Source organism: Crocuta crocuta, unplaced genomic scaffold, assembly GCF_008692635.1.
Source record: "Crocuta crocuta isolate KB4526 unplaced genomic scaffold, BGI_CrCroc_1.0 scaffold318, whole genome shotgun sequence".
Classification (NCBI taxonomy): Eukaryota; Metazoa; Chordata; class Mammalia; order Carnivora; family Hyaenidae; genus Crocuta; species Crocuta crocuta.
In genome coordinates, this window is record NW_027531425.1 from 5083615 (window position 1) to 5099124 (window position 15510).

At 36.8% G+C, this 15510-nt stretch overlaps 1 protein-coding gene across 7 annotated transcripts in view; it reads right to left on the minus strand.

Moving 5' to 3' along the window:
- Positions 1 to 15510, minus strand: part of CAMSAP2 (calmodulin regulated spectrin associated protein family member 2) — a 114213-nt gene that overhangs the window by 80102 nt on the left and 18601 nt on the right. For 6 of the 7 annotated variants that reach the window (XM_077771935.1, XM_077771933.1, XM_077771932.1 and 3 more), the window contains exon 2: positions 12867 to 13126. The exons of the other annotated variant lie outside the window; for it this stretch is intronic. In XM_077771935.1, the coding sequence (XP_077628061.1) occupies positions 12867 to 13126 (260 nt within the window). The remainder of the gene's footprint in view (positions 1 to 12866; positions 13127 to 15510) is intronic. 7 annotated transcript variants of the gene reach the window in all.

The window sequence follows — 15510 nt, forward strand, 5'->3', positions numbered from 1 at the left end:
ACAGCAATGGACTATAATTGTACAAATTAGAAAAATCTATATTTCTATATGAAACCTGCTGAAACATCTCAATCTTTGTGCTCAAATTATGTATAATAATATAGTAATAATTATGTGTCATATAAACATAAACTATCTTCTACTGTACTACCTACTGAAGTTTAGTAACCAACAGTGAATATATACTTATCTTTTTTCTTGTTTCAAATGATGAAAAGTCCTAGCTAATATACATTTAATTAATCTTCAGTAAACATCAAAAATTGTTGCTGGCAGGTCTGTAATATCAGACAATGTCCTAAGTATCTTAGCATTTGCTACTTTGAATAGTTATGAGGATGAGATTACAAACAAAAAGAACATAAAACTTTCATTACTGCGAAGTAAATTATCAAAACATTAACTGGAAAAGATATATGTACTCCCATGTTTATCATAGCATTAATATTGTAAATACCAAGATACAGTAACAATCTAAATGTCCACCAATGGATAAAGAAAATGTGAAATATGCACACACACACACACACACACACACACACACACACACGGAATATTATTTAGCCATAAAAAAGAATGAAATCTTGCCAACTGTGACAACATGGATGGATTTTGACGGCATACACTAAGTGAAATCAGTCAATCAGAGAAGGACAAATGTCATATGATCTCACTTATATGTGACACCTAAAAAACAACAATAAAAAAAAAAGTTCACTGATACAGATAACAGACTGGTGGAGGATGGGGACTGGGCAAAATGGGTGAAGGGGGTCAAAACATACAAACTTACATGACTTAAGTTATGGGGATATAAGGCACAGAATGGTATCTATAGTTAATAATACTGTATTACATATTTAAAAGTTGTTGAGAGTAAATCTTAAAAGCCCTCTCGTGTCACCTGGGCGGCTCAGTCAGTTAAGTGTCCAACTTCGGCTCAGGTCATGATCTCACAGCTCATGACTTCGAGCCCCATGTCAGACTCTGGGCTGACAGCTCAGAGCCTGAAGCCTGCTTCAGATTCTGTGTCTCCCTCTCTCTCTCTGCCCTTTCCCTGCTCACAGTCTGCCTCTCTCTCTCTCAAAAAAATAAAACAAACAAAAAAAAGCCCTGGTCACAAGAAAATTTTGTAGCAATGTATGGGTGATGTGAGTTAACTAGACTTACTGTGATTATTTCACAACACATACAAATACCAACTCATTATGCTGTACAACTGAAACTAGCATAATGTTACATATCAATTAAAAAGAAAAAAAAACATTTAAAAAAGTTTTCCATCATTTTTAGATGTTAACTCTGAAAAGCAAACAGATTTTAAAAAGGGGGGAATGATTACAATTTTTGGATAGGGAAATAAGATAGATAGCAAAGAGTCATTTCATGAAAATTAATCTGGCAGCAGTATACCAGAGATTAGATAAAATAAATCTTAAGGAGTCACGGCTACATACAAACTCTATACCCATAATTCTTCTCCATAAAATAGAAGCCATTGAAAAATGCACATTAAAATACATTAAAAAATTTTTTTCACATATATTTATTTTTCAGAGACAGAGAGAGAACAGGAGTGGGGGAGGGGCAGAGACGGAGACACAGAATCCAAAGCAGGCTCCAGGCTCTGAGCTGTCAGCACAGAGCCCAACGAGGAGCTCAAACCCACAAACTGTGAGACTATGACCTCAGCCAAAGTCAGACACTCAACCAACTGAGCAACTCAAGTGCCCCAAAATACATTTTTAAGAAAAACATGGGTATGTTATTTAGTTTTCAATACCAAGACTGTCATTTATTGCTCTTCTCTATAAAATAAAGGAAGTTACTAAATTGTTCTTTTCAATTAAAAAAAATTTTTTAATGTTTATTTATTTTTGAGAAAGAGAGAGAGAAACTGAGGGCAAGCAGGGGAAGGGCAGAGGGAGGGAGCTGTCAGCACAGAGCCCGATGCAGAACTAGAACTCACAAACAGTGAGATCATGACCTAAGCCAAAGTCAGACACCCAACTGACTGAGCCAACCAGGTGCTTCTAAATTGGCTTTTTAATGTGGGTTTATAACCACCCATTCATGGGTCATACATGAAGTCAATTCAGTTAGTCACAACTAATTATTTTTTCCAACTAGAACAAAAATCAAGTTACAAGCATACTTTTGTTTCTGTAATATACATATAACTAGGTAGACTAAGGATGGTAAATACATTTGTGGTAAAATGTACTTCTGTGAGTCACAGCCAAAAGAATTTCAAAACTCCAGACCAAATGATTGCCATGATCTTTCGGCTCTAAAATTTTACTCCTGTAGCTAAAATCAGTCTTCAACTAGGGTAAAAAGTCAATGGGTGGCTTTTTTCTTTATTTAATGTATTAGCTACAGATGTAATAGCAAAAAGCCGAATATAAATGTTGAATTAACTATGCTAATTTAAACAAACACTGGGACATACTGAGAGGGCACTGAAGCAGTTCACAGAAACTAAGGAAGGGCTGAACAACTAAGCTCAGGAAGGACAGACCCGGAGCAGCTCCACGGACCTCAGCAGCCGGAGCTCACAGACTTGTCTGCCCTGGGCACTGCCTTGATAAGATGGGGTGGTTCCAACCACTCAGCACTGTGCTGTGATTTGCTCTCCATTTAGGGTTTCAGGTTCTCAGTAAACAGTCCAATCAGCCCACCATACCATCAGGTATCTCCACCCTTAGATAAATCAGCCATGGCCAGGAGCAGGGTCGGAAGTGTACACATGGTCTCTGGAGAATTAAGTCGTCCACCATCCCATTTGTCTAAAACACCTGTGTTATGCTGAGCGAAATAAGTCAGGCAGAGAAGGGCAAATACCATATGTTTGCACGTAGAGGAGGATTAGGAGGAACTTAACGGAGGACCATGGGGGAGAAGAAGGGGGGAAATAGTGGGGGAGAGTGAGAGAGACAAACCATGAAAGACTCTTGAAACAAACTGAGGACTCATGGGTGTTGGGGGGGAAGGGGAAGATGGGCATGGAGGGCACTTGTGGGGTTGAGCACTGGGTGTTATATGGAAACCAACTTGACAATAAACTATTTGTAAAAAAAAAAAAAAATAAGAAAAGCTGAAATCAAACTGAAAGTGTACTTTATAAATATTTATAAAGGTATTATGGGACGTTCTTGCAATGGAACACTATGTAACCATTACATGGTCCATTTTATTGACATGGAAAGATGTTTGCTGTAAACAGTACTAAAAGCAAGTTTGTAACAACTATATACAGCATAATCCCATTTTTGTAAGAAAAATAACATACATCTTATGTAGAGAAAATAGAATAAAAATAAAGCACAATCTTGACAGTGCTATTGAAAAAAAATTAAAAAAAAATAAAACATCTGATCTCTGGCCAGCAATTAACACTTCATTTATTGAGCCCTTTTGTACCAGACAAAATACTTGATAAATATATACAATATGTATACTGAAAACCTTAAACATATGCAATTTTTGTCAATAAAGATAGATTAGGGGCGCCTGGGTGGCTTAGTCGGTTAAGCGTCCGACTTTCGCTTAGGTCATGATCTTGCAGTTCGTGGGTTCGAGCCCCATGTCGGGCTCTGTGCTGACTGCCAGCTCAGAGCCTGGAGCCTGTTTCAGTCTGTGACTCCCTCTCTCTCTGACCCTCCCCTGCTCATGCTGTCTCTCTCTCTCTCTCTCCTAGAAATAAATAAAACATTAAAAAAAATTGTTAAAAAATAAAGATAGATTAAAAAGGGGAAATGTAAAATATGTTTCAACACATAAAGAAGAAAATGGATTTTATGCCAAGAACAAAACTTGAAATATAATGAAAACACACTGAACATTACAATAAACATTTTTCATTTCACATGTGTGTTTAAAAACATTTTTCATTTCACATGTGGCTTTCTAAACCAGCGTTATGAAAGTGAATCCTAAAATATTTTTAAAATAAGAACAATATTTTGCAAAGTGAATCACTCTCTTTCTTAAACTCTGTAACTTTATATGTCAGTGGTCGGTAAATGAGATACATCACTTATATAAAAAAGAGTCCCTGCTAGGGTCTGGATGTGTGTATTCTCCCAAAATTCTTACATTGGAATCCTAATGCCCAAGGGGCTGGTATTCAGAGAGAAGGCCTCTGGCAGATGATTAGGTCATGAGGGCAGAGCCTTCATGAATGGGATTAATGCCCATATAAAAGAGGCTCCAGAGAAATCCCTGCCCTTTCCACCATGTGAGGACACAATGAGAAATTGGCAGTCTACAACCCAGGAGGCCTTCACCAGAACCCGAGCGTGCTGATCCTCGATCTTGGACTTTGTAACCTCCAGAACTGTGAAAACTGAGTTATATATAAATTACTCAATCTGTGATATTCTGTTACAGCAGCCTGAACAGACTAAGACCATCCCCATTAGTCAGTGACCAGAACAATTCCCTTTCCCTCACTACTCCTTTTCTTGGGATTCCCCTTCACTGCTGCACGATCTGTCACTGCATGACATTCTACTTCATGCTGACATTCTCTGCAGGCCTCTCCAGAATCAATGCATGTTATAATCCACAAGGACAAGGAAAAGAACAGCCACACAATTTATCTGTAGAACAAGCATTGGGTTAAGAGTCGGGAAGACCTGGGAACTACCTCTGCTCTGTCATTAACTAGCTATTGGATCATGATCTGTTCACTTCCTCTTTCTGTACCTCTTTCAGGAGGAACTAAATAAGTATCTATTAAACAAATCCATATAGATTCCTCACTTGTCAAAAGGAGAGGGTAATAACTGCCCTATTTATCTTTTCTGTTATAAAATATATATAGCTGTTACAAAATATAAATATATGTAAATATATTTATAAACACATTATAAACTATTACAATTTTACTGTTACAAAATATAAATATATGTAAATATATTTATAAATACATTATAAACTATTAAGCACCATAGAAATAGTAGGGTTTTTTAAATCTGGGGCCTAAGTGACATATAATATTATATTAGTTTCAGGTATACAGCATAATGACTCAATATTTGTATATACTATGAAATGATCACAGTAAGTTCAGTTAACAACTGTCACCATACATAGATAGAATTTCTTTTCTTGTGAGGAGAACTTTTAAGATTTACTATCTCAGCAACTTTCAAATATGTAATATAGTATTATTAACCATAGCCACCATGCTGTACATCACTCCCCCATGCTTACTAATTTTATCACTCTAAGTTTGTGTCTTTTGACCCCCTTCACCCCTTTTGCCCACACCTTCCCTGCCACCTCTGGCTACCACCAATCTGTCCTCTGTATCTATGAGCTTTTTTGTTTTGCTTTTTGTTATTTTAGATTCTACATACAATCTGACTTTTTTCCTACTTGTCTGCTTGGCTGGATATTTTTGAAGGCCATGTGGTGATAAGCATGGCTTTGGAGGCAGCAGACACAGGTTTAAATCCTAGCATTACGCTGTAGCACCTATTTGGCCTTGAGCAAATTAATGCTCCTTTAGAGGGTGTTGGTTTCCTCACCTAGACAATGGGAACAGGACCAACTCTCTCAAGTGTTGCATTAACAGCTAACACTTGTCAAGTATGCTCGATTCTGCTAATCCCTTGTTCCATCCTCACAAACCTGCACCTTCGGTCCCATCCCAGCTCCACACTGCAGTTCTTTCAATCCCACATAACCCCTAGGGCAGAGACCCACTTCTTCACCAGTGTCTAACCTAGTGCAAACGGTAGGAACTGCATAAGTGTCTATTAAATAAATGAAGTCCTGTCTTCATGATAAATATGTAAGAATAACTAAAAAAAAGCAGGATATTCTAACAAAATGCATATCAATCTTATTTCATTTTCTGTATATACAAAGACTCACTTTCATCTACATACAACTCACTTTTTTTCCAATGTCACTAAGAAGAAGAAAGAAGAAACTTAGGACAAAACAGAATCACCTCTTTCTCATCAAAAATAAGAGATTTAAGAACATCTGCTCAAGATTCCTAAACTACAAAAGCTGTCCCTTTATTTATTTGTTTGTTTTTACCAACATTAGATGAAAATATCAGGGTGCAAAAGCACCAGGAGCAACAGAGGACAGGGAAGCTAACATCTAGACCCTGACCTTCCCAGAAGAGAGTGAAACCAAGAAGCTATTTTTCCCCAACTTCTAGTAGTTAGCCATCAATTAATTAGAGTTGACATAAAGGATAAAATCGTTTTGCTAGTCCTATTCTACCTTCTCTTCTCCATTTCCTAGCTCTGATGGGTCAAAAATCTTCTCTACCTCAAAAATGCTTCCTCCAATCAAACTGTTTTCTGTATCTCAAAGGCCTGGGCTCTAGTTCAGGTCCCTGGCTATTTTAACAGCCTCCTAAGTGCTATCTCTTTCACACCACCACCAGAGCGACTTTCTGTAACACAAATCTGATGGTATCCCTTCTGGTTTAAACCCTATACTGGGTAGCTCCCTATCATTTCCAGGATAAAGTACACACTTGGCATGACATAAAAGGTCATTCATACCCTGTCCCCATCTAACTCTCTGGTCTCATTTCTCATCATTCTCTAACACATTTCTAATTTCTAAAGCTACAATCAAACCCCTTGCTTTTCCCTAAGCATATCACGAGGCTCTCACATTCCCTATTAACATCCTGTTATACTTTCATATATACCACCTTATAACATGCCCTTCATATGCCTGCTTAGTAAATTCCTTCAAAACTCAGCCTAAGAGTAGGATCAAGCTTGCTGTCTCTATATTCCTAAAATAGGTATATTATAATTTGGTTATTTTTCTGTAATCCCCAGTAGAAAGCAAGCCCCTATAGGAAACTCTTTTTAATCACAGTAGATAATACACAGTACAGAGCAGAAGCTCCAGAAATAAGCTAAATAAGTTAATAAAAGATCTGAATGGCTTTAGTTGCATTATGAATATAAAAGATTTTGGTGAGATCATCTGGCAAAATAAACACCAGTCATCGAGTTATTCCTACAAGAAAGTAAACCTGGAGTTCTAAATAAATTATTACAAATATACGCTAACTCGAACAGAATAAACATGGTTATAAAATATCAAAAGATAACATGAATTGGTAACTAAGATATATATAATACATTACTTAGAAACAATGGAATCCAAATTAGGTTCATGATTTTTGGGAAAGAAAAAATTGAGATCGAGCAGCACGGGTGAATTTTAAAAACCCTCTTCACATTTAGGAGAATTTAAAATAATTTTCACAGACAAGTTATGCTCATAACTTTGCAAGGCATTATTATACAAGGGTGGCTAGAAATTAATATCTCATCTACTATTGTAATGTTACATTTATATAATCCTCTTCCTCTAAAGCACAATTTTTAATCATCTTAAATAGGGGGAATTTTTTTTTAAGCTTCTACATGAGTAAATTATACTGAGTTCCAACAAATGATGGCACCATGGAAATCCATAATAACTTCCAAACAGGATCAGTATGTTGGAAGGGAGAAAGGTAGGAAAGAAGACAAAGAGAAAAGGAATGACACAATGTTCCAGAGATACCCTTCTCTGGAACACCTTGCATATATCCAGCAAAAATAATGGTAACTAGGTAACTTGCACATTCTTAAAAATCAAGAAACTCATATCCACCCAGACAGGCTCTGTCATAACTCTGCCTCATCATCTATTATTAACAGTCAAACAAGTCAAAGGCTATAGGTACTCTCTAGCAGAGGAAATTAACATAACCTTCAAGATAAGAACAGAATGGGTAAGTTACTTTGAAAAGAAGCATTGACAAATAACCAAGATTTAAACCACCAGTCAGATTTCCTGGTAGCACGCCATTTCTACTTCTTTCTACCTCTCCACTTTCCTATTACCTATTCCTACTATCCTATTTTAATTACCTTCCCATTATCCAGGCAAAGACAAATACACACACACACACACACACACACACACACACACACACTATAGTAGTTAAGAACTAGGATTTATCATTAAAGTAGAGATGGTCTGAAGCCTACCTTCACTGGTTACTATGATTGCTCTGTGACCTTACTTAAGTTCTCAGAGCCCGAGTTTCCTTATCGGTAGAACTGAGACAATGTATTTTCCTGTTAGGGTTGTTCTAAGAATTAAATTATGAGATCAGTATATAAAGTGTAATCACCCTGCCTGGCACAATAAACTAAATAAAAAGAGCCACCAGAGACTCTGGGAAGTGAACAAGTATACAGATAGATGTAAGCAAATCTGAAAGATCTGAGAATAAACTGCAGTATTTTACACTAAGTTGACAGTATAAGAGCTCACAAAGTATTCCACAATGTTTTATTTATTTACTATAAGCAGAGAAAAAACAAATCAACAAAGCACCACTACCAGCACCACCACCATCAACAAAAACCAAAGGAAAAAAATATGAAAATGTATATCCTGATTTGTAACCAAAAAAAAAAGTTTAAAAATCCTTAACTTCAAGCTCATAGACTTTTCATGATCTAACCCCAACCTATTTTTTAGCCTCATCTCACTTTTATGCCTCCATGCAGTCAACACTGTAACTTGCAATACATAACCTAATTTCACACTTCAAACTTTAGTCAAACAACTCCTTCAATCCAGTTACCGTCCGCACCCCATCCCTATCCTACCCGCTGAAACCCCATTAGTCATTCTGTCCCAGGATGCCCTCCCTGATCCTCCCTAGCAGAAGTCATCACATCCACCTCTGTTGCCAGTTGCTTAAACTTACATTTAGAGCACCTACTTCATGCTAATGAGTGTTTTCCTGCAGGCTTCCTCCTCAATGTCATTCAAGGGGAGGCATTAACGGTCAGCTGAATACAGACCACAAAATGTGATAAAAATGAAACACTTATTTATATGTAGGAATATCCTTCTTTAGGGTAAAAAAATATTTCTATCATTTATCTATGTTTTAACCACAGCCTCACTGGCCTTCGCATTATAATAAAGCAGTTTAATGGCTGGTAGCACAAACGTACAACTTTTTAGTTTATATTTTCTAAATATCCAAAAACATCCATTATAACAATACTGAAACTTCATGAGAGAACATTTTATGCCTTACTTATCAAGGGGCCTAACAGCCCACTTTAATTTCCATTAGGCAAACAGAATATTCAATCTTTTTTGGTAAACATTAAAAGAAAGCAGTTCAAAATAAATTTTGTTTATATAATGATTGTTCCAAAACAAGATTTGATTAATAAATGTCATTTTGCAAGTCATATGAAATCAATCTCATTATTTCATACCACACATACTATATACATATATACACACATAAGTATACACACACAAATACACACACATTTACTTAATTGACTTTTACAAATATCGATTCTTATTTCCTATATATGTAAAAACGGTTGGAAAGCTGATTCACAATTAAGAGTATGATTTGTAACCAGACCACAGTTTAGACAGCTAAGTAAATATGACTTCAGATACTTAATTGCATAAATTTCAGATTATAGCACTATAAACTAGAAAGTCACAATTCTAGCTCATTCAGATTCTTAGTTTTGCTACTATGTAACATTTCTACCTCACACAAATCACGTAACCTCTCTAAATTCTAAGTATCACACATATAAAATGATTCTGGATTAGATAAAATTTCACATACATTCTTGATAAAAAATCACCCACAACACCTGTTTAAAAATACATATCCAGGGGTGCCTGGGTAGCTCAGTCAGTTAAGTGTCCAACTTCCACTCAGGTCATGATCTCACGGTTCGTGGGTTTGAGCCCCAGGTCAGGCTCTGTGCTGACAGCTAGCTCAGAGCCTGGAGCCTGTTTCAGATTCTGTGTCTCCCTCTCTCTCTTACCTTCCCCTGCTCATGCTGTCTCTCTCTCAGAAATAAATAAAACATTAAAAAAAATAATTTTATAAATACATATCCAAACCCTTCTTCTAAAGGACTTAATTTTGCAGTTCTGACAAGAGGACCAGAGAACCCGGTCAAAGTTCCCAGGTACTCATGTTCCTAATTATTGGAAAGTTTTAAGACTGGTTCCCGATTTCTAAGGTTCTTTCCGGCTATAAAATTCTGTGAATTTAAGATGATACTGATCAAATCCCCCAGTCCAACCTGACGATACTGAATGTCATACACATGCAAGTTCATTTTGCTATGGAAGAAAGTTCAAAATCTTCTCTGTACCCTTAATCTATCTTTTTCAGCATGTGGCTCCATTTGCTCAAAGTCCCTCAATTTTCACATTATCCTAGAAACCAGTATTTATTTTGACAAATGATCTGTAGATAACATGATTTGGGCTACAACATACTTTTGGTTGAAGGACGTTCCCTTATTATTTTCATGTATACAACTCTCCCTCTGGTAACCATTCAGTCATGCACTTAATGTTGATTCAAGCACATATTAAGGTCAATTCTCACAACAATATGCATTCTAACACTGACTGTATACTGTTTTCATTTGTCTCTTACTCACATATTTATAACACTCAATAGGCAGATCATAACTACAATCCTTTCTAACAAGCATACAGATGATTATCTGCTGAATGACTTTTAATACATTAAAATTATTAACTGGCTTTAAAGCACAGTGTCTGAAACACATTCCCACTGATGTAAATATAGAAGAAAACAGTTTAAAGGCTATACTCTCAAAATAGGTCTATAAAGGCACGGTGATAAAAAAAAAAACAAAAAAAAACATGTTCTCCAACATGTGTTCTCATTTAAAAAAAAAAAAGGCATTTTTCTCAATCCTCACCCACCCCAAAATTAATAAAAACTACTTAGTCAAACTTGCCTTACACTTATGTTGATACTTTTGCTACCACCATGCAGCTTTTTTCCCAAAAAGCTGTAAGGCGACATACAGAAATAAAAGACCCCAAAAGTACTAAGATACTGTAGAGATGAAAGTAGGGGGGAGAACTGTGAGTCAATATATCTAGTGCAATTAAACACACTGTTTTTCATTATACTTCCCAAAATTATAATGGAAAAAGAAGGAAAACTGAAACTTATTACTCTTATTACTCAAAACCAAAATAGAACAGTTTATTAAGGAAAAAAGTTTTTAACAGTACTCTGAGAAATTTTCTCACATACGTTTTAGAAAAATGGTAACATAATATTACACTGTCATCAATCAAAATTTCACAGCAACAGAGAAGCTCTAAACGAAATCGTGACAGAAGCTGAAAGGATACACTTAAAACCCAGGTCAATAAATGTGACACTGTAAAGGGTCAAGATGAGGTAGTCAAATATGAAGTGTCCTAAAAACCCACAGAGAGAAGTTAGAAGTAGACAAACAGCAATTCTATATCACTTAAATCATGTTCCTCAAACACCATTTCCTGCAGTCCAATTTAAATGTGTTCATAGCTATCACCAGGATCAATAGTGTGAAAGAAACCTGACGGTAATGCAACTAGCAGTCTTCCAAACCCCTCATATTTTTAATTGATTCCACAAATACCTTCATATTTTATCTTTACATGCACAAACTGCACTAGGAAAATAATGTAGAAAATGTTGTTTGTTTCTTTCTCACTAAAGAAGACCTAAAATACAGAATCTAACCTAAGGACAACTAAGTTACCTGACTGATCTAACAGTGTCTGAAAGAGCAGCTACTAAGCAAACACAGATTCACAAAGTCATTGATGTGCTTTAAAACGATGTACTTGCCCCTGAAATAATGGAAGTGGAAATAATCACAGCAGGAGCATCCAATAGTGCAGTGATTCTAGAGAGGTCGAACATGAGGTACTGTGAGGACACGAAGAATTCTGCTCACCCCTGGTGCCAGCAAACTGTTCACATATATGATATGTACACAAAGCACAATATAAAAATCAGAAGGTAACCCACGGAGTGAATTTAGAGCCATCAATGAAACTGAAAATCTCATATCAGAAAATAAACATTCTTAGTTACTCTTAATAATTCTATTATAAATCTATAACTAAATTCATTAACTAAATTTTTCTCAGGACATAATTCGCTATTCCTCTTAAGTAACAAAATAGTCCATTTTTTTTAAAGAAGGAAAATGGGCAGAAAGTAGGTCACCACTTCATTTAGTACTCGATTTGGTAAACTAATTTTTGTTCATTCTTCTTCAACTTCATAATTTCATAGATTTCTAAATATATTCTTCTGTATGTATCTTCCCTTCTACAACGCCTCTCAAACAAGAACATGATTTAATCAAATGTACAAATTTTTCCTTCTAATACCATTCCTGACAATGTTCAGTGTTTTGTGAACCTAAGAGAAAGTAATACACCAAAGTGAAGTAACATACAATGAACCTAAACTTTGCATTTGTCTCCAGAGCTATCAAGACAAAGCTCCTGCCTGCTTGTCCCAGGCCAGCTTCACGTGCTTCACTGTGTGTGTCCTCCACAAGAATGTATTACTGGTTACTAAATAAACTAAAATATATGATATGCAGAAATTTACCAAGAGGTCATTCAAGCATGTAATGAGCACTTACAAATGTCATCTCTTTCCTAACGAGAATAAAATCAAGGATACACTTTCTCTCTCTTCTAAATAGTCTCTATGATGGAAAAATTATGTTTTTAAATTAAATAAAAATCACGTTAAAATAGCTGGAAAGAATTTAATTGTTTCTCCTGGGTATTAGAATGGCACCATTCCAAATGAATCTTCCTCGATTTGGAAACGAGATTCATAAGAAAATGATAGTTTTTAAACTCAAAGCAGAGAGGACAATCCAATTTCAAAACACATTTCCCTCTGTTATACGATATAATTCACACTCAAAAGTATATACTTCAAACTAAGTAATCTTGGGTATGCAAAGACTCACCATCTGTATGGGTTTCTTGTGCAGATCTCGTTCAGTTACCAGTTTTTCTTGGTCAGTTACATAAAGACCTTTCTGCGCTAAAGCCTGGATTACAGCATCATGGCCCAGAAGGGGTTTCGCAGCATCACTCTTGAGAATGAGACTCCCAGCACGACAGTATAGTTCAGCCGACAGAAGCAAATTAACCACGGGTGGTTTGATGTGTTCCTGGTCATACTGATCTGTATAAAATGGTTCTCGAAGTTCCTCTGGCACATTTTCTATAAAGATTAAGGGGGGGAAATTCTTACAATATGTTTACAAAGAAACACAGCTTATTTGAGAATTATTATGCCACAGAAGATTCCTTCTAAAAATAACAATACCCTTTAACTGAAAAGGTGATTTATTAGAGCTTGGCAGCTAATTTGGAATGGAAAAGAGATAGAAATTTGCTTTACAGAAGATACTGTTCCGAGTATACGCTAAAAAGAGACTACAAAGCAAACAGAGAAAAGTTTTCTAAGTCTAATGACTCTGGGGAAAGCATTCCCACATACATGCTCAAATCCACAGAATGTGATAAAAGATTCCTGAAAACTAATTTCAGTGAATACCCTCACATTCAAGTAGTCGATCGGGAAATGCACGTAATGCCTACTGCAGGGGAATGCGAGGCCTTGCCAACTGACCACATAAAATCACTTGACCAAAGCAGTGTAGCTAATCACTTGCAGAACAGAAACTGCCTAACTTATTCTCTCCCTTTCTCAGGCTCTCTGGTCTCTCATCCTTCTTGCTTAGCCTGAGGAATCTATTGAGGGGCAGTTACAGCTATAGTTTAGGGGAGAACTACTCTCAAAAATCCCTTACCCTACGGACGCCTGGGTGGCTCAGTTCGTTGAGCATCTGACTTCAGCTCAGGTCATGATCTCACAGCCTGTGGGTTTAAGCCCCATGTCGGACTGTGCTGACAGCTCAGAGACTAGAGCTGCTTCAGATTCTGTGTCTCCCTCTCTCTGCCCATCCCTTGCTCATGCTTGCGTGCATGCGCGCACTTGCTCTAACAATAAATAAACGTTTAAAAAAAATTTTTTTTTAATCCTTTAACCTAGAGGCACCTGGTGACTCAGTCGGTTAAGTGTCTGACTCTTGGTTTCAGCTCAGGTCATGATCTCACAGTTCACAAAGTCTAGTCTCACGTCAGTCTCTGTGCTGGAAGGCAGTGTGGAGTCTGCTTGGGATTCTCTCTCCCCTCTCTTTGCCCTTCTCCCCTTTCTCTCTCAAAAATAAATAAATAAATATATATTTTTTTAAATCCCTTAACCTAGTAAATCACTGTTCTCTCCACTTTACCACTCCCCATCTTACCCCAAAAAGCCCTTCTGGACATCCAACTGACACATTCAATGGAGACACAGAAAGGAGAGTCTACAAATGGGATATGAGAAGGAAGCCAAATTCTTCTGAGTTTCTTTTCTGCTAGCCATTTCCCTTGAAGAATGTCAAGTCCCGCTCTCCCAATGTCTACTTCTAAATCAACCTTAGGTGGCTGCTTTTGCATCTGATGGCAGCCAGATTACTAAAAAAGGAGGCAAACAAAGCACTTCTTACTGTTTTACAAGGTATCTTGCCTGCTCTTCCCACTCCTTACCTGTGAGCTGTGCTCTTAAAGCCAAGACAAGAATGAGGTTTGTCTGCCAAAAGGGAAGCAGGCATCTAAGTTAAAAATTAACATGGAGCTGCAATCACAGAACCTGATAGCTCTGGCGTTGACACCTAGCCATTTCCTTGCCTGCCTTCACTTTGAAAAGTGTGGTTTTGAGGCCAGCCATTCCCCATCACTGATTTTAGGAGTTTTCTGAATAGATAGCTTTAATACAAGCTCAAAATAAGCCACAGTACTAATCAAAGTGAACATATTTTAAATGTATTCACAAAGTATTAGTATGCTCCTTAGCAATCTTCATCCTAAAGTTTTTGAAGAGCTCCTATTATTTAGAAAAATATTTTCATCATGGGGTGCCTGAGTGGCTCAGTTAGTTGAGCATATTACTCTTGGTTTTGGCTCAGGTATGATAACAGGGTCAAGGGATTGAGCCCCGCATCAGGCTCCATCCATGCTGATCATGGAGCCTGCTTGGGATTCTCTCTCTCTCTGTCTCTCTCTGTCTCTCTCTCTCTCTCTCTCTTTCTCTGGCCCTCTCCCCCTCCTCCTACTCTCTAAAAAAATAATAATAAAAAGAAAAATATTTTCATCAAATAATATTATAGTAATGATTGCATGTTCATTTTATATTCCAGCATGCTCCTAAGGAAATTCAAGGAATTAGAAATAATCCCCACCTTCAAGAAGCCAATAATCTACAAAAAGACAAGACAAAGTTAAGCAATTCAGAAACAATGAATGATTAAGCACCAATTGAAAAAAACTAAGTGCTAAATGAACAATTATTCTAAATTAATAACTAAGTGCTTAAAGTTCAAAGCAGGAAGCATCATACTGGGCTCACTTGACTTCATCTAAAAGAAATAGGATAGGAAGACTAGCTAGAATTTGTTTGGTCGGGAAAAAAAAAAAAGGAGTCTGTATAAACAAAGGGGGGAGCGAGGAGAGAAAAAGGAAAAAAAACAATGGAACCAAACAGTATGGGTGGAGAAAGGG